At 42.4% G+C, this 17,979-nt stretch overlaps 2 protein-coding genes and 1 long non-coding RNA gene across 7 annotated transcripts in view; 1 reads left to right on the top strand and 2 right to left on the bottom strand.

The window, feature by feature from the left end:
* Nucleotides 1-71: 71 nt before the first annotated feature.
* Nucleotides 72-5,670, bottom strand: si:ch211-223a10.1 (putative ZDHHC-type palmitoyltransferase 6). Of its 2 annotated transcripts, none has more exons than XM_047602215.1 (10): nucleotides 5,370-5,670; nucleotides 4,664-4,799; nucleotides 4,442-4,552; nucleotides 4,229-4,361; nucleotides 3,159-3,337; nucleotides 2,920-2,993; nucleotides 2,605-2,767; nucleotides 2,434-2,516; nucleotides 1,902-2,092; nucleotides 72-1,624 (listed from the first exon to the last, which is right to left on the bottom strand). In XM_047602215.1, exons 1-10 carry the CDS (start codon nucleotides 5,488-5,490, stop codon nucleotides 1,136-1,138), a joined length of 1,680 nt encoding a protein of 559 aa, XP_047458171.1. In that variant the 5' UTR covers nucleotides 5,491-5,670; the 3' UTR covers nucleotides 72-1,135. The 2 variants fall into 2 exon arrangements, with proteins under 2 accessions (XP_047458171.1, XP_047458172.1); XM_047602216.1 differs by having other exon boundaries at nucleotides 4,664-4,726.
* Nucleotides 5,671-5,799: 129 nt separating this feature from the next.
* The window catches only part of wdfy4 (WDFY family member 4), a 38,273-nt gene continuing 26,093 nt past the window's right edge, over nucleotides 5,800-17,979 (top strand). Inside the window, exons 1-22 of one of the 4 annotated variants that reach the window (XM_047603334.1) lie at nucleotides 5,800-6,072; nucleotides 6,704-6,892; nucleotides 7,035-7,131; nucleotides 8,030-8,278; nucleotides 9,248-9,359; nucleotides 10,207-10,331; nucleotides 10,497-10,625; nucleotides 10,735-10,924; nucleotides 11,544-11,733; nucleotides 11,966-12,126; nucleotides 13,277-13,509; nucleotides 13,605-13,744; nucleotides 13,895-14,025; nucleotides 14,265-14,366; nucleotides 14,451-14,641; nucleotides 15,589-16,313; nucleotides 16,421-16,514; nucleotides 16,620-16,834; nucleotides 16,961-17,058; nucleotides 17,174-17,384; nucleotides 17,585-17,661; nucleotides 17,737-17,955. In XM_047603334.1, the coding sequence (XP_047459290.1) occupies nucleotides 7,111-7,131; nucleotides 8,030-8,278; nucleotides 9,248-9,359; nucleotides 10,207-10,331; nucleotides 10,497-10,625; nucleotides 10,735-10,924; nucleotides 11,544-11,733; nucleotides 11,966-12,126; nucleotides 13,277-13,509; nucleotides 13,605-13,744; nucleotides 13,895-14,025; nucleotides 14,265-14,366; nucleotides 14,451-14,641; nucleotides 15,589-16,313; nucleotides 16,421-16,514; nucleotides 16,620-16,834; nucleotides 16,961-17,058; nucleotides 17,174-17,384; nucleotides 17,585-17,661; nucleotides 17,737-17,955 (3,613 nt within the window). In that variant the 5' untranslated portion in view covers nucleotides 5,800-6,072; nucleotides 6,704-6,892; nucleotides 7,035-7,110. The other 3 variants (XM_047603332.1, XM_047603333.1, XM_047603335.1) reach the window with 3 other exon arrangements.
* Nucleotides 9,226-10,577, bottom strand: LOC125018915. Its single transcript, XR_007114004.1, has 3 exons — nucleotides 10,460-10,577; nucleotides 10,144-10,261; nucleotides 9,226-9,353 (listed from the first exon to the last, which is right to left on the bottom strand). It is a non-coding gene; the product is annotated as an uncharacterized LOC125018915 (long non-coding RNA).

Genomic DNA, 17,979 nt, shown 5'->3' with positions numbered 1-17,979 from the left:
GAAAGTCGCACGCTTTGCCCTTGTATCTTTACATCGACATGAAATGGAAGGAATACACTTTGTTTAAAAAATAAATGACAATGTATCTCTTTATTAAACTTCTGTCTCTACAGGATAAAAACAATATGGCACAACCGCGGTATCATCTTTGAAATAAAAAGGAACCGTGTCACCATAGATAAAATACTGTCCATTAGCAAAATATATCGGGGTGTCGACAGGTGACCAGCCAGGTAAATACAATAACACTGATTCAAGGACAGAGAGAAATAGTGACAGCACTCAGTTCCACAGGTTTAGATGTGCTCAACTTAACTACTTCATATGCACAACAAGCAGTACAGAAGACGGTAATTGACATCACATGACGTAGCTGCTCGCACAATCCAGGCCCGCCAGCCTCCGAGGGGTGTGGGATACATCATCTATAATAGAGAAATATGGTCCTGAGGGACACATAGGAAATGAGAGTGTGTAATTGAAGGCATGAAAAGAACATGTCCCATTAGCGTGAGCAGAGGAAGTGTCATGACGCAGATGACTGGGAGCAGGTTGGAGAGGTAACGACATTACGCTAGGAACTAAATTTTTCAGTGCCCCTCTCTGTTAATCATTAACACTAGCTAATCACAGGACTTGATCCTTGGTCTACTGTGTGATTTACACCACGGCATGACAACATTTTATTTAAGGATAAGATTAAAAAAGTATAGTGATGTGGAATATAAAAAAAACAAGTGTTAAAAGTGTGTTATCAGAGGTGCTCCCGGCTAAAATAGTTCCAGAAATATCCAGTATTTCACACAAAATTATGTAAACCAACAATTAAATGCACAGTTCTTCTAAAAGCATTCTCTCTAAAAACTATGTGAACATTTAATTCTCTTAGTGATATTTAGCCTGCAAACCACTTTCTGGACACATCTGCCATTGTGGATAATGGATAATCTACTCTAAAACATATTCACTATTAAAATATATTATTAATAAATAGCAGAATTTTACATTCAAGTGCAAGATGTCTTGCGGCATTTGAGATGAACTGAATAAAAAGAGGACATTATCACAAAATTCACTGAAGCACACCAAGGACTCTGTAAACTGAGAATGTGAGTGACGGGACAAACTGATGGCTTTAAATGTCTATGGCAGTTTTGTCCTCTCTCGTTTGTCCGCTGCCCACTCGCCTTCGACCCTCCAGCAAGAACGACAGCACCATGACCCATCGCTGTCCCAGTGACCTCTGTCGCGCTGCGTTTTCACACTGTCTGAAGTACGTAGTGGTTCCCGTGGCGACGGCATCGAACTGCTCAACCAGAAGCCACACCTCCCAGAAGAGCGTCATTGCGTTCATAATCACCATGGCCACGACCCAGAACTCCTCCCCCGCCAACGCGAGCCACGACGACAGGCTGCGATCGCCGGCGGGCATCTTGCCGTACAGGTAAGTTGTCGCTATGGCAACGAAGAGAAAGTGGGCAACCGCCATGGAGAGGATGAAGAAGAGGAACAGGCGGTGGTTACCTCGGCCGACGCAGCGGTTGAGGAAAAGGCAGTGATGGTCGTAGTCTTCAATGCACACATCACACAGCTTGCAGTGTTTAGTGTAGTCAGGCTGAAACAGCTGTGAGGAAAAAACGAAGACATTTGTGGGACAGAGAGCAACATACTAGGAAGAAGTTATCCAACAAATTTGTGTAAAGCAAACAATGGTTTGGTAAAAGTGCAAGCTACTTTTAAATGTTGCTTACATTATAGGATAAGAATGAACAAATATTCGAATATTACAATATATAATTCATGTTCAGTATTTGTGTACATTTCTAGACCTAAGCAGGATGTCTGTATATATATATACGGCCTTGTGACTCTCTTAGTCGTGATCGCTGTGAATGTATTACCTCACAGTATGGGCAGAACCTGTGAGGGCTCTGGTTGTTCTCCACCAGGTCAGCGATGCAACAGAATCGAGGATCTGCGTCTGCTTTGTCCAGTGCCCCGGGGTCCTGAGTCAGAACCTTACAGAACAGTCCGAAGAGTATGGAGAAGTGGAACACGGCCACCTGGGCCAGAGCACTGGTTGGCCACACGCGTTCACGAAGTTAAGGAAGAGCACACGTCATTTTAATATAAAATCCCTGGATTACTGCTAGATGGACTATAATCAAAGACCAGCGAACTGAAAAGACACACTTATCTAGAAGACCAGAAACAAATCAGATAATTGCCGATGAGTTCCCAGATGGGCTCCCATTTCATTATAGACCGAAATATTTGGTAATCAAACATTAATTGAGGCAATGTGATCTTACAGACCAACAGTAGGCTATGCCACCACTGCAGAAGGGGAAAATAAGGTCAAATAATCACATAATATGCGCAGTCAAAAGACTCCTCCTGTGTTATCTCTCTCTCTCTCTCTGTTAAGGATATTAGGCATTATTCTCCCATAGAAGCAGAGCAGGGAATGAACCATACCAGCCAGAAGAGTTCCCAGGTAGATCGGGTTAGGCAACCTAGAAATAACACAGATGCTCTTTCAACAGAGGGGTATAACAAACAGTTAAATTCCTGCTAAACATTTCACTCCAATTTGTGTCAAACCTTTGGTATGTGGTCATGCGGTGGTACTGTGTGAAAATGCTTCTGGCGAGCCAGGGGAAGAGCAAACCACAGATTAGCCCCCCGTAGCCTCCCAGCATGGCCGCTATCAGCAGGATGGCTGCTCCGCTCAGAGTTGGAAAAAACAGTGTCCAGTAGTATAAAACTGGTTTCAGACAACACATAACACAAATGCACGTGAGTACATTAAACACATGGAGAACTTTTAATGTGCCTTTTTTTAACAGTAACACTGTTAATATATCACTGCCCTTGTTTTTACTAAATGAATAGTGAAAACTACTGAGATGTATTTACCATGAGACTCTGTGGGCTTGTGGTGTATTGGCTCATTAATGTATCGACTCAGTAGTTTGGTGAGTTGCTGATGTCTTGAAAAAAATACAGCAAAGTATTAATCAGCATCATAATCCCAAGAGAAAAAAAACATGGAAAGCAAACATATTATATATTTTAAAAGCATGTTATTCTCCCAAGCAGTCGCCCGCTAGTCAGTGCTTTTCCAGACGTCCCCGGAGAACATTCAGCATATTCACCTGAATGTTTTCCCCTGTTTGCTGAGATCCAGAGGAGTGAGGCCACTGTGATTTTTCTGATGGAGCATCCTGCATCCTGTCCTCTGCAGCAGTGTCCAGCACACCTCCACTCCGCCCCTCTCTGCTGCAACGTGAAGTGCTGTCGCTCCCTGCTGGTCAACTGCGTCCACGGCACACCTCTGTAACACAAGCTGCAGGGTGAGGTGCACAGCAGCTGAAATGTTTCTCACATCCTGAAAAATTTGCACTGGCCGTTGTTTTCACATAACATTTGAAACTAATCTTTTTCTCACGTTGTTATACTGAGCATTATTGTTATTATTATTTGGTACTCTGGGCCCTGGTTACATTAATGTGGTTGGAATGAACTTCTTAAGTGAACCACTGTGAAAATATTACAGAATCTGTTAATATACCTGAATATGATTACACAGCACCACAGCCACTAAAAAATCACAGGCTTGAATCAACATTATGATAGCAGAGCTTTCTGTACAATGGCACTTGTAGCTAATTGCATGAATCGTACACCGTACATGACTTTTTCCTTTTTATGAAGAGGCCCTCGGAAACGTATCATTATTAGCGAGAAGAAACAAAACAGATCTCATAAACTTTTGGTTTACTAGGTTGTTATGGCTGTTGATGAGTCACAGAGTAATCTTAAAACTGATAAGTAACATTAATATCCCAAAGATGTGTCTGTGAAGGTTCTCAGTCATCCAGGTCATGGTAATCCTGTTCCGGGACAGGAAAAGGACAGGGAAGAGGAACAAAACAGAAGGAAGAAGATCACCATCCCCTGTCATCACAAAGATGACACATTTCCGAAGAGGACATTATCACCTGTTTGGGGTACCGATGCAAAAGGAAATTTTCAGCAGATATTACCGTTTCATTGTGATGTGTACAGTTATCAAATTAATCTAAGCTTATTATAAATTGCACTACACTGAACAACAGTTTTATGAGAATGATTACTGGAAATGAAACCATACAGTGATTGGCTGTAAGTCTGTTTACTAAGCTAAAGCTTGTGATTGGGTGAAACAGCAAAGACATTAGCATACCTGCTCTCTGAGCAAATATCGGACCACCTCTGTGTTGCCTGTGGATGCAGCCAGGTGAAGGGGTGTCACCTGATACATGTCTGTGTCCGAGAACCGGAACATTCCTGTCTCCCACAGGAAGTGCACTGCAACACTGGGGAGGATAACTAAGAGTTAGTTCACGCACAAAGTGTGTGACAACTAATTTTGTGGTGTGATGTTCTCTCTACTTACATGCTGCCCCCAGTAACTGCATGATGCAGTGACGTCTTGCCTTGAAGATCTATGAGGCGCAAGTCAGCTCCATACTGCATCATTTGATGTATGATGTAGATGTTCCCTTGCCTGATATGAGCACAAACTGTTATTATTCAGAATCAAGAACAAAACAAAACACAAACTGTGAAGTCACACTATTATTTCAAGAGTGCAGGCATGACATAAATATGAAACTACCTGCAAGCAAAATGAAAGGCCGTCTGTCCTGCATCACACGTCATGTTGGGATCAGCTCCAGAACTAAGGAAAAGGTCAACCAGGGCACGGTTACCATGGAGGGCAGCATAATGGAGCGGGGTGAAACCCCCCCAGCCTGGATGAAGGTAAACACATGCACGTTACAGTCGGGTTTGAAGATGCCGACCTTCAAACTCATTTGCAGTTATACTAACAATATAACCCTGACACAAATGCACAGTCTGTAAGCCTGTTGGTCGTTATCAGCTGCTGGAGTTGCAGGTTAGCCTTTGATTTGCACAATGTGACTTTGTGTCTTGTTGTCACTGGATCTGTCCACCTCTCCATCACAGGATCTGTGCCAGAGCATCTCACACAGGAGCTGCACCAGGGTCAGGTAACCCCCTTGGCATTGTGACAAAATCACATGAGAAGACTCTGTTGAATATTCAAATTCATAATAACTTATGTTACAATTTAGCCCGATGATGGTTCTAAATGGGGGTAATAAGCTTATATGACGTACTAAATGGTCGTTATCTTTGTAAACAACCTTGTTTGCAGTTCTCTTATAGATTAAAAAAAAAAATCAGGAAATACCATCAGGAAGAGGCCAAACACTGCTGTCATTAACACACAATAAAGCTGTAGCCTCTGTAGATAAAAGACAAACACAGATTAGACAGCATTATTTGAAAAGCCTTACCTTTTTGCTTGAGGATAGATCGATCATTTTGTATCAAGTGTATACACTGCTCAATATTTCCTCTCTGTATACAATCAAATATGTCTCCACCGCTCACGGAGCACACAGGCATCGGATGCATTATGTTGTGTTGCAGGAAGGCGGCCTTCTACTATTTCCGCCGCGAGGAAAACAGGAACAGTGAAACAGAATCAGCTGCTGGGACGATGCGCTACAACATCATAATGTAAATTGAGGAGGGAGATCATGTTTCGCTGCTAACGGAAGGGGACCTTTCATTGTGCTAAAGTGATTGAGCCAGGCCACGCCCTGAACGCCTCCATTGGTCGGATGTGGTCACATGGACTGTGATGTCATCACGTCACCCAAACACGTGGTTAGTATAAATACAGCTGCCTCACGGTTGAGCTAGTGATGCACTGAGCTAAGAGGGGTTTGTTCACGGAGTTTGGCTCTATTTGAAGTGTAGACACTGAATGTGTGACACTAAATTTAATATGCTGTAATTATTTGCTTTCCCTGCACAATTGTCAGTGTATAATTTAGCAGTGCGGTGCACTATAATTATAATAATAGTATATGAGACTTTGACCTGCAGTATTCACATATGACATGCGTTTGGGACACGACCTGAAATGAGAGTCCGGTTGTGGAAACTCGGGAGGGAAACTGTATCCATTGCGCATGTTGTCAACTCCATAAGGTTAGTTCTTGAAAGGAGCAACAATATATCGACTTAAATTGTGTCTAAATACTTAATGTGCTATATTGAGCTCCTGAGTGAAGAAAGAGTGCCAGTGTTTTGTTTGCGGTCCCCATTTACTGCAAGCATTCTTGTAATTGGTCACATTAAAATGTTTGTTTTTAGCGTCTAAAAAAGTAATGTAACCGGGAAACACGACACTAATACTGTCAGCATCATTAAATCACTGCTTACAATTATTTTCATTGAAAAATCAATGCTACTGACTACAAATCATTCCTGCTTTATCTGGCTGCTATTTTTATGTATCCCACGAGATGGCGCCATTTAGCTACGTTAAATCTGCTTTTAGTCTTTATGACACCAGCTTCTAAATTAATCTGCTAAACTGGTTGGGTTGGTTGACATGTTGGTTTTTAAATGCTTCGTCATTTTCTCTCCCAGATTATGAGATTATGGGTGGATTATGGTTTAGATTTTCTTACTTATTTTGTATATTATTTATTATATAGATATATTATTTACGCGAATCAGTTGATTAGTCAAGTCTGTCATTCCAGTTATTAGCCGTCTGTAATTGTTTCACCAATGTGTCAAAGCCGCGTCAACCTGTATTTACTTGTGTTTGCAGATCTCTTGGCCGAATCATGCTCTCCTGTCACTGTGATTCATATCATCACAGCCTGGTGTGACGTGCCTAAAAAAAGAAAAGGGCTTCTTTGAGTTGCAGTGGGTGGGCCCCATCCAACCAGCTCAACAACAGTGTTTCACTTCTGCTTCTCTAAGGAAGTTAGAAAGCACATGACCTGGACCAGCTGATGTGAGTTGCTGTGTTCAAAGCTTGTTCAAAGTTCAGTGTGCTTGGTGCAGATTAGTAAGGGGGAGTTTTTCAGAAGGGTCTGCACTGTACACTCATGTCTCAGCAGGTCTCTGCTTGTCTTTTCCTCCTGACATGGCCACAGAGGCAGGCCACTCACTTAGCTGGAATAACACAGTAACACAGATGACAGCGTTTCGTTAGAACCTGGCAACTCCCATATGGCTCTCACAGAAGTGCAGGTAAGAATATGAAGATTTATCTGTCCTTTCGCGAATATTTCCTTTCCGAAATGTCGGAGAAGTGATACTGTACCTGGGATAGTGTGGCCACAGTGGTAGGCGTTGCAGCTTTCGGTGCTGACAGAACATTCTCACATGGGACAGCGTCAAAGTTTTGGTTCCCCTCTACTTACTTTACCACCATAATATACCATAATTTAATCTACTGCCTCTAGCTTAGCAGCTAAGGAGTCTTTCTCGAAATATTTCCACCGTTCATACTGAGCGCCTGTCTGCGAAAGGTATTTGCCCAAGGTAATGTAATGAGGAAACAATTTGCTAATCAATCCTCAGTCATGCAATAACATCTGTTTGGCAGCAGGACTCCTCATCACCGCACCTCTTTCTCACGTTGGCATCACATACATTACATTGTCACACATTGTTAGAACTCTATCTATTAGATTATATCTACTTGGGGTAATAATTTAGATGTGAGTTTGGAACTTGGATGTTTTTGGCTTTAATTTCCATATCTGCGAATACTGCTGCACAGCTACTCTGTGACTGAAGCCTGCGTTGCTAGTAGTGAATTTGAACCATTGAAGGTGACTGTTTTGGAATCATATGTTTCCCTCTTTTGAAGCTGGCCTCTTACACAGCCTGTTAACGTGAATGGCACATGACTGCCAGTGGTTCCGCTCTCCTGTCTGGTGATTTCACTAGTGCAGATAATAAATATCTTCAGGGAAGGAGGCGGGAGAGAAGATTTGGTCTGGGACTAATTTATCTACAGAAGTGAGACAAACTAAGGAAATGTGATTAAGCAATACTGTGGAGATTATATATCCTCATGATGTCTAAAAAAAGACCAAACACTCTCAATACTTCTTTTTTTTTTTTTTTTCGCCCTCTCCAGAACCCGACTCTAAAACATGAGAGGATCAATAAGGAAACTGGAGAGCTGAGTGCTTCAGGGGAGTTATCTGTCTCTGTGGAGTTGAAGGTGGAGGGCTCTTGTATGAATCCGCAACTCTCTCAAGTGCTCAAGGAACAGCTACAGGAGCTGGGAATTCACACAGTCTCGAGCCCTGACCACAGAACTGACCATGTTCCTTTCGAGCAGAAAAGGAAACATCTGGCCAAAATCCTGCCGCTCTACATACAGGTAAGGACCCCTGGGACAACAATATCCCACTGTTCACACACTCTTTATTTTAAGAGCTGTGCTGTTTCTTTACAGTAACCAATATTGCAGAAATATATTGGATAATAAGTTAAAGCGGAGCCACGATTCTAAAATATACAAACTTTATAAGGGTTAAAGGTAGATTCAGAACTGCACAAATAAACAACTGTGACAATATAAGGTGGTGGTGGTGAAATGGTTGAATCTTACTGATGCTAATTTGATACCTTCATGCTGCTACCGGACTATACTGCTGGGGGGACCTCCCATAATGCATCAGGCACACCTCCGCTCCTGTTTCTCTCTGTCAAGTTTTACACTGAAATACAATAGTGCCTTTCAGACCTCACTTAGTTTAAATATAAAAAGAGGAATTTATAAATCTCTGTGTCTTACTTGTCATTGTCATCTTTCTGTGTGCACACTGCCAATTCCTAATCTGTGTGTGTGTGTGTGTGTGTGGATATATATATATATATATATATGTGTGTGTGTATATATAAAACTAGTGACTGGACTTAGAGCTGCACACGTAATCACTCTTTGGCGTGTGGCTCTGCAGTGTGTGTGTGTGTGTGCGCAGGTAAAAGCCTCATGACCAGAGATTTGACCAGAACGCAGGGCCTCACTTAAGAGCAGCAAACTCAGTGAAATGCGATATCCTCTTATGGAACTGAAAAGAGCATGTTGTATGCTTTGACTTTCATTATTTATAGTGTAGTGCATTAGTAAAGACATCCAACTACAATGTGGTCCTGACTACTTGAGGTCTTTACACTAACACAATGATTTATACAACCAAGACAAAAAAGTGACATTTAATGGTATTAAGTACATGTTACATTATCTTTCATTTTTTGCTGAAACATTATTCACACAGATCATCAGAATAAACTTCTGCAGAATTCTAACATCTCATTACATGTCTTGTCTCGCCTCTGATCTCAGGTCTGTGAAGATGGTGGCAGATTGGAAAGTTTGGACGTAAAGAGACTTGCAGCTCTCACTGCCGACAGTGTCATTCATAACATCCACAGCAGACTGGAAGGAAGACCTGCAGGTACGAGCAAATACATGTGTCAGTGGATACAGATTTATACAGACAGACTTTTTACCCCCTCGGGCTACTTATGCTTTTTTGAGGTATTGATTTGTGAAGTTTGGGAAATACCTATTATCTGTGTGAGGAATGTATCTAATCTAATCTAATCCAAAAGGCGTTTAAAAAAAGTCACCCAGCCTGGAGTTTCTTGAAGACGTTCCAATAGGTCTAAATAAGTTTTACCCACAGACTTTCCTATTTAAAACTCAAACTTCCCACAAGTCCCTTAGAACTGAAGAATCTACCTGGATAAGCGGCGAAACGTCTCCAAGAAACTATACAAGTCCAGTTGCCTTTTTTAAACACCTTTTGGATTACCATGATGGAGATGACTGAGAACCTTCCCAGACTAATCTAATCTGATCTTCTGTCAAGTTTCTGCTGCTCCTGTTGCACAAACACCACAGGCTGTTTACATTAAAAAATTATTTTTTCTTTTGCTACGAAAGAGAAAGTTAATTAGGGAAGTAGATACTTCTGGTTTTAGATGCAGTCTTTTTGTGGATTTTAGTAACGACGCCTTTTCGTATTTACATATGAATTTACATCTAAAACGTGTAACTTCTTCTTGATGTGAGAGTAGCAGACACTGCTGGCCAAGTAAACCCTCTTAACATAGAAACATACTGTTCAGAATTTGCCTACAGAAAAAAATCATGAAAATTTAGTGTTAACTGAATTTAGATTTAAATGCTTTAGACTGTAGTTAAAGAGTTGCTATGTTTGACTCGATGATTTGTACTTGTTTATGATGGTTTTGGTCAGCGTTGCCCTTGGATCACTGAATCCGTTTTTGTGGTTCCAGAGGGCGCTCGTCAGGAGGTGGTGCGGTTCTTCCAAAGACCAGATGAGGACGCAGACTGTGAAATAAAAGAAAGCCAAGGGTGGCTGCTGTTAAAGTCTCTTTTGCTGCTCACAGCTGACAGCTCAGTGAGTGATAACTGACAGCTTTTATAGAGAAGTTCATTTCAGAAACCCCTCTACTTATTTGTGGTTGCAAGAACGGTTAAACTCATTAATAATATAATTACATTTAGAACGAAATGACACAGCGTTACCTCAGAGTGTGAATGTTGCTTTTTTTTGTGTCTGCAGGATATATTGTCCTCGATAAACCCAGGACTCCCTGCTGCCTTGGTGAAATGTTTGTACCTGCTCGTGTGCCTTCCAGCTAAAAAGGAAAACATAGCAATAGAAGAGACCTTTCAGGAGCCACTAACACAGGTAAATAATAATCTTTTAAACGTCCAGTGTTTTGGTTTAATGGGCTATGTTAGTAGAAATAAAATATAATTATGCATTTTGTATTTATACTTCCCTCTGCCTCTTTTAGGTTCTGCTTCAGCTCTGTAGGCATCCAAACAATGCGGAGGGACTGGTAGAGACTCAGGAGCTGCAGTGTCTTATCATTGGCCTCACATCACTATGGGATCAGTCCAGTGCTTCCTGGAGGCACCAGGCCTCCCGCGTCCTCAAAGCGGTCTCTGCTGTAGCGACAAGCAACACTGTCCCGAGCTTGCTAGGTGAGGAGCCTCACACCTAACGAGGAACCTGCTTCCATTAGCCTTTAATCCATTTCATTGTTGTCCTTCTTGACTGTGTTCTGCCGATGAGATTGAGCAGAGGAAAAGAAGTAAGAACTAAGCCTACCAGGAAACAGGCAGCACGGTATAATTAGATTTTATTCTGGAAAGTTATTCGTGCAGACAGATATTTTCCAGAAATGATTGGATTATGCAGAGACACATGACCACACATCCGAGGAGAGAGGCATACTTCATTTATCTTTCACATGGTCAGACCAGATAATTCACTCAAATGTTCCTGTTATCACAAGTTTCTTAGATTCGTCGAGAGGTGATCATCATTTTCCAACATGGTGATTCACTCTCTTGACAGTGCACCTCTTCGCTGTGGAATAATTCTATAGTGGTTTGTTAGATCTGGTGAAAGACTGACGGACATTGTTCTACCATGTCACTGAAAAATTGTTTTAAAGAAGGTCGGGGTTAGTGTGGTATTATTTGATTACAAAAAATAATAAAACTTGAGTTGGATACTTCCTGATTATTGCACTGAGGTACTTATTATAATAAGTAATTACCACTTCCCTAACCATGGATATTGCCTTTTCCTTATTAGGCAAGAACTGTGTGCGGCTCTGCATCCAGAACTTACTGCACATCAGTACTGATGTCTCAGGACCACTGCTAGCTGAGGTGGCCGTGGCTGTGTTTAGCTTCATCAGAGACACGTACCACCTCAATCCAACCCTCTTCGCCGAATTTGACGCCAACAACGGCTACAAGGCCCTTGAGAACATCCTCAAACGGTGAGATTAAAGACAGAAAATGAGTGGAATGGGATCTGGAATAAATTAAAGTCAAAATGTGTGATTAGAGAGGATTGTTTTCATGTTTTTTAAGTGGAGCCTTTTATTTCATGGTCTATAGCCTCTACAAAAGGAGCAATGATTCATATAAATGTGATTTGTCTGCTCTTTTATTCTGCACAACGCTATTTACTTACCGTACCCTTTTTTGTTGTCGTCGTTTGATTGTAAGCTGCGAAGAAGGTGTGTCCTTGGATGAGTTTCAACCTGTGGAGGAGTTGCTCGCTCTCATTGCCTCTTTCACTCTGCTTGGGAAAACTGAGCTGAAAGTGGCTCTTTGTATCACTAACCCTCAGCCTCCAGGCTTCAAGTTTGACCCGGCGCTCACCAAAGGTAGGTCAAATCTTCTCAGAAAATACTGGAATGTTAGTCTCTGACCACCTCTCCCTAATTATCTCTTAACAGTTGATTGCGTCATGAGATTTCACCCTGAACCACCCCGCACAAATGCACACCCCAAATTATCTAATTAGTATTACTTGCATGGATCAGCAGCCGTAGACTGCTGAAGGGAATGCCCTCCCCCAAGAGGACCACACAGTTCATCCCTCTTTTGCACTTTTGCCCTCATATAACCCGCTCAAACCACACCGCCCCCCCGTTTCCCTGATTTCCCACATACCCAGACTCCCCACTCCCCTACTGCTATCCCGCTGCAGTGCACAACACCCCTCAGGTTAACAGGAAGCTGAGGTGATTATGTCTGGGATGATGAAGTGGTGGCTCCCCCTCTAACTCTGTTAGGATGCCCCACATTCATTCACCACTGGCCTACAGCATCCAGTCATCTATCATAGATGCGCACACACCTCTACCCACCACTCATAAATAGAGTGTCTATACTAAACACACACGTAGTCACCCAAACATACACACAGACGCACACTTATCACCCATCTATCACATCAAGGAGTAGATCTGTTTCCAGCGGAGGGACGGGGCACTGTTTTGTATTGACCTCATTTGGTTCTGATGCGATTTTGATTAAGCGTGAATATAAATCCTATTACTAACCAGCTTCATATTTATTCATAAGAAACGTGCGTTGTTTTTTGGCACCCAAATCTAAGACCTCCAATAAATATTTTGACAATGCAGCAAACAAACTCCATCAAGGCAGATTATGCTGCTTTTCTTTTGCATTCATGCTTGTAATGTTGTTTGTTTTTCGGCCTGTGCGATGCCTTGTAACTCAATTGGCGTGTGAGGTTCATGTTGTGCTCTATATTAAAGGTTGTTTGTGATTTGTTTGTTATTCTATAACTGACTGTTTGACCTTGCCAGTGAAAAATCTGATAAATCAAGTTTTAAATTGAAAGCATCCGTTGGCTAAATTAAACCTAAGTTGATAGTGTTTTGAAGAGTAGCATGACAACAAAGGTATTTGAGACCCATCTAGATTTATTTAATTTAATATGAATAGTTATAAAGTGCTGAAACCTTATTGGAAAAGTTAAAGTCTATTGACTCTTTTTGTGTTCAGGTTTAGCTGTAAAGAACCTGCCCGCGTTCCACCTGCTGCAGGCTTCTTTGCTGCGTTCTCAGGATTCTCTGTTCTGCTGTCAGCTTCTTCGAACACTACAAACAATATGGGAGAGGGACCCGGCCAATTTCTTCCTCTTGGAGTGGTCTGTCCAGTCGATGGCTCAGCTAGCTCCCTGCGTGTGGCGGAAACCGGTGCCTGCTCAGAAAATATTCTTTTCTCTGCTTGAGATGGTAAATTTGGAGAGCAAAGTCATTGTGCGTTTTTTTTTTGGTTTGTTTAATGCAGAATGCACACAGTATTTGATTAAATGCTTGGTTTCTTACAGGTGGTATTTAAGTTGAACTACATCCCCCATGAGACCTTGCGGGCCCTGCTGAGTGTGTTGAAGCAAAGCTGGGCTGGGACAGTGGCTGTTGGAATGGCAGGGATAGAATTTGGAGTGGTGGCGCTCACATGTTTCCACAGGTGAGCAGTGCATCTTTTACTGAGATAGTTTGGTTATTCTTTTTAGATAGAGACATGCACAGATAAGCTAAGACAGCATAATGTCATTATACCATAATACTGTAGATGGTAACTGTTTTTTCTTAATTGTTTCCTTAATGTGCTCTGTAGAATGACTGTGCACAGTGGTATGCTAGCTGACGTGCTAAGCGACTGGGGTCTGCTGGAGCTTCTGCTTGGGGAACTGCGCAGGAGAGCTAAGATTCTTAGGAAGGCAGGAGTTGTGTCTTCCTCTAAAATAAGTATGAATGAACTCATTTGTAACTTTTTATGTAATCACGATTGTACAACTCCGTGCAGACAGAGTGTGACTGTTTGATATTGCACACACGATTACGACAAATTTGGGATTGAGTAACGCGCTTGGTCAAGATTCAGTGTCAAAGTAAGGGAAAATAAAATTTGTACTTGGGCCTGCAAGTGTGTCTCAGCAGCTGACTTCAAAGTCCTTCTGAATCTGTAATTTTCCTGTTCTTTTTAGATTCTCAGCAGGTGACAAGTGTGGAGGACAGTGACAAGCTGCTCACTACCTGTATGCTTCAAGTTGTGTCAACTCTTACTTTGCGTTCAATCAAAAACACAGGTATATACGGACACTTCTGCTGTTACTATTTCTTTAATGTGTCTTGAATTTTACAATGCACAGCTAATTTTACGTCTGTTGCAGTTTCAGTGCGAGATCTTGGTATGGTTCCTTATATAAAGATCTTCTTGGATGAGGATCAGTATCGAGGTCCGGCTCTGAGCATTTTGGAGCAGCTAGCAGAAATTAACCCTGAAGAATTCATGAGCACAGCTATTGGAGCGCTCTGCTCCTCCACGCAGCAAGAGCTTGGGTTGAAGCTGGACCTTTTGCAGGTACTTACCTTGCACATGCGGCCACAGTCACAGGCAGCAATGCGCATGCACACACACACACACACACACACACACACACACACATACACACATACATACATCCAGAAACACTCAGATATGTAGTGATCTCAGCTGAGCTTTAAATGCAGTAATGCCCTACATCAAATCACAACAAATTGTAATGCACTTAAAACATAATAAGCTAGTGAATTTATTTTCTTAGCATGTGGGACTCTGATTAAATTATATACAAATGCAGATTGATTTGCTAAAACTGGTTTAGCTGTTCGCGCTGGACTGATGTGATTAGGCCAGCAGCCTTGTGCTGTGGCACTCTGAAGATTACCACCTCTATTGGATCAGTGAATGGGACAGAGATCTGATTAAGCCTAACTAAGTTACACACCTACTGTATGTGTCCATTTTTATAGATGGCAGCAAGAAGAGCACTTACTTGCTGATATTTTGTGTACTCGGTGTGTGTGCATTTGTGCTTGTTTGTGCACGCATGCAGGCAGGCGTGTGTGCCTGCGTGTTCGTTGTGCTAACATGGTTATAGCAGGTGGCAATCAGATTGGGTGCGACCTCGGTTGGCAAGTGTTGAGAGCCATTGTGATTACTCCAGTTTCAGTTAATCACATTTTCCTCTGCGTTGTGTCTCACACATTACCTACCTGATGGATTAGCTCTCTAAATTGAATAAAGCTAATGTGATTTAGTTCACCTCCAAAAACTAGTTACCAGAAATGATTTATGATTTATCTATATGTTTCATCTATTTTTCATGACATTCTTTTAATTGACTAGGAAGATTGTCTAAAAGCAAAGGCTGAGCAAAGCTAGTGTGGGAAGCAGAATCTGCTTTGTCACATGTGTTATTAGGCTTAAGTGTGTTTGAGCCCACATGCTCTCCATCTAAATTGTCTGCTCCTCTCTCTGTATCGCAGTCTGTGCTGAGGGTGCTGGAGAGCCCCAACAGTTGGGACGCCTTCAGAAGGGCGGGGGGCTTCACCGGACTGCTCTCCCTGGTGATTGACATGGAAGGAGCTCTGTCTGACCACCCAAAGGGACAAGTTTGGACGTTCTTGGGGCATCAACCACTGCTGGACCTCCTCCTCCTCACTCTGCACATCCTGGCCTTGGCGGTGCATCTTCACACAGTAAATGCACATCATTTTGAGACTGGTGGCTTCTATGAAAGGCTGGCCGAGGCTCTGCTCCACCTGGGCTGCTTCCACACTGTGAGCCTTGATAGAGAAATGTGGGATGGAGAGTGCTTTGGACCCAAGAGTCTGCAGGACAGTCCTTCCGGAAAGAGCTTCCACCAGTTTGTTGAGTTAGCAGAAGCTCCCAAAGCTCCCCCTGCTCCCACCTCCACACAATGTCCTGTTTTGCCCGTCACACTTCGGACGTGCTTAAGGCTGCTCTCCTATCTCGACCAGTTCGCCACAGGGACCTTCTCCTCTCAGGAGTTAAACATGGGACTGGAGCCTGAGGAACGGTGTGATGGAGATAAAGATAAACTAAATAGACCAGCGGGGTATGAAGGAGTGCATTCAGGATCTCCTCTTCTCCACTCGGGTTCAGGCCCACCTTCCATGGAGGACAAACTAGGAAACTCCAGAAATAGAGGACTCAGTAGCTCCACATTCTGCTCAGAGTTTCAGTACAGGTGAATATTTGTAACCATTTAGAGGCGGTGGGAAACTCACGAAAGCTACATACATGTATGTGGTGATGAATGGATTAACCGAAAACCTTTTTTTTCCTGACTTGTAGTAGATTCACCTTTGATCCGATTATTCTTCATCCAGGAGCGATCCGAGTGATGATGACTCTCCTTCCATCCGTCTTTACTCCAGAGGACCCTCAGGTAGTACTTTTTCTACAGTAAATATTTTACCATCTCTAATATTGCTCACCATTTAATACACAAAAAGGCCACAGTATGAGTCAAACTTCTTTCCCTCTTTCCCAGCTGTCTATGGAGGTCCAGTTCTCACTGGCACACCACATCCAGGGTTTGGTGAAATCTGAGCGAAACCGCCAGATCATGTGCGAAGGGCGGCTGGTCTCTACACTACTGGCTCAATGTCAGAGCATACTGCTGTCACCAAATCACCCGCTACATCTACCGGTTACACGAATCTTGGAGAAGCTCTCTTCTCAAGCCATCACACATTTAGACTTCAGGTCAGACATATGCAGTCTCTGAAGTTTGGATGTTTTTATTTTGCTAAAGATGTTGATGCTAAAATGTGCTATCAATGTTTTAGTGATATTCTGTTGTTGACATGTTTGTTACTGTTTCCTCCTCAGAAAGTTCCTTTGTTTAGGGGATCCTCTCATGTGCTTGTTAGATAAAACAGTCAAGCAGCTCGAATGCGACCCACAAGTCAAAGCACCTTTTTCAAATGGTACGTTTTTATTTTTATAATAATTCTATGTTTGATTTTTACAATACGCATTAAGTTCAGTCCACAGACATGAAGCATGTCACGCATTAGATTTTGGTTATGTTTTCTAAACCAGGTCAGAGTACACACACAGATGCCGGATCTTCACAGAGGACACTGAAACGCACCTTCAGCTTGTTACGGTCCACAGCCTCTCTCGGTTCTGCCATCCCTGTCCACCAGATCATCAGTCTGGTCTCCATGACGTCGCCACGCACCTTCAGACCACACAGGCTCTCCTCCTCGCCTGCATTTGTAGAGTTTGACATGAGTGAGAGTGGATATGGGTGAGTTCTTGTTTAGTTTCTCTCTATTCAGAACTGATGTGCCACAGTAAATTCTTCTTTAGGACATTTTTTGTTATATATATAATATAATCACACTAGAAACCTGCTGCAAAATACCTAAATTCCATATTTTGACTAAATAATAACAAAATAAAGAACATTATTAATTCACTAATTTCTTATCATGCTATGTTTTGCAGCTGTCTTTTCCTGCCCTCTCTGGCCACAGTAAAAGGAGTCGCTGCTGATTCCATCTCCACAGGTGGAATCGGAGGAGGTTAGTCATAAGTCTAAATATTTAATATTCATGTAGTTGTGCATAACTCTGACGATCTTCCGTTTTGTATTTCAGACTGCAGAGGTTTTCCACCTGCAGCTGGTCTCTCGTTTTCCTGCTGGTTCCAGATCAACAGATTCAGTTCAGCCTGTGATTCCCACCCAATCCGTCTACTGTCCGTGGTCCGCCACATGTCCCGGACTGAACAACAGTACATTTGTCTGTCAATCTCCTTCTCGGCCTACGACGGATGTCTGGTTATCTCCACTGAGGAGGAAGCATTTACATATCTGGGTAAGAGTCATTAAGTTGTGGTCA

The sequence above is a fragment of the Mugil cephalus genome, chromosome 13, assembly GCF_022458985.1.
Source record: "Mugil cephalus isolate CIBA_MC_2020 chromosome 13, CIBA_Mcephalus_1.1, whole genome shotgun sequence".
In the NCBI taxonomy this organism is placed as follows: Eukaryota; Metazoa; Chordata; class Actinopteri; order Mugiliformes; family Mugilidae; genus Mugil; species Mugil cephalus.
The sequence above is the reverse complement of the archived record's forward strand: the minus strand, read 5'-3'. Positions and strand labels throughout refer to the sequence as shown.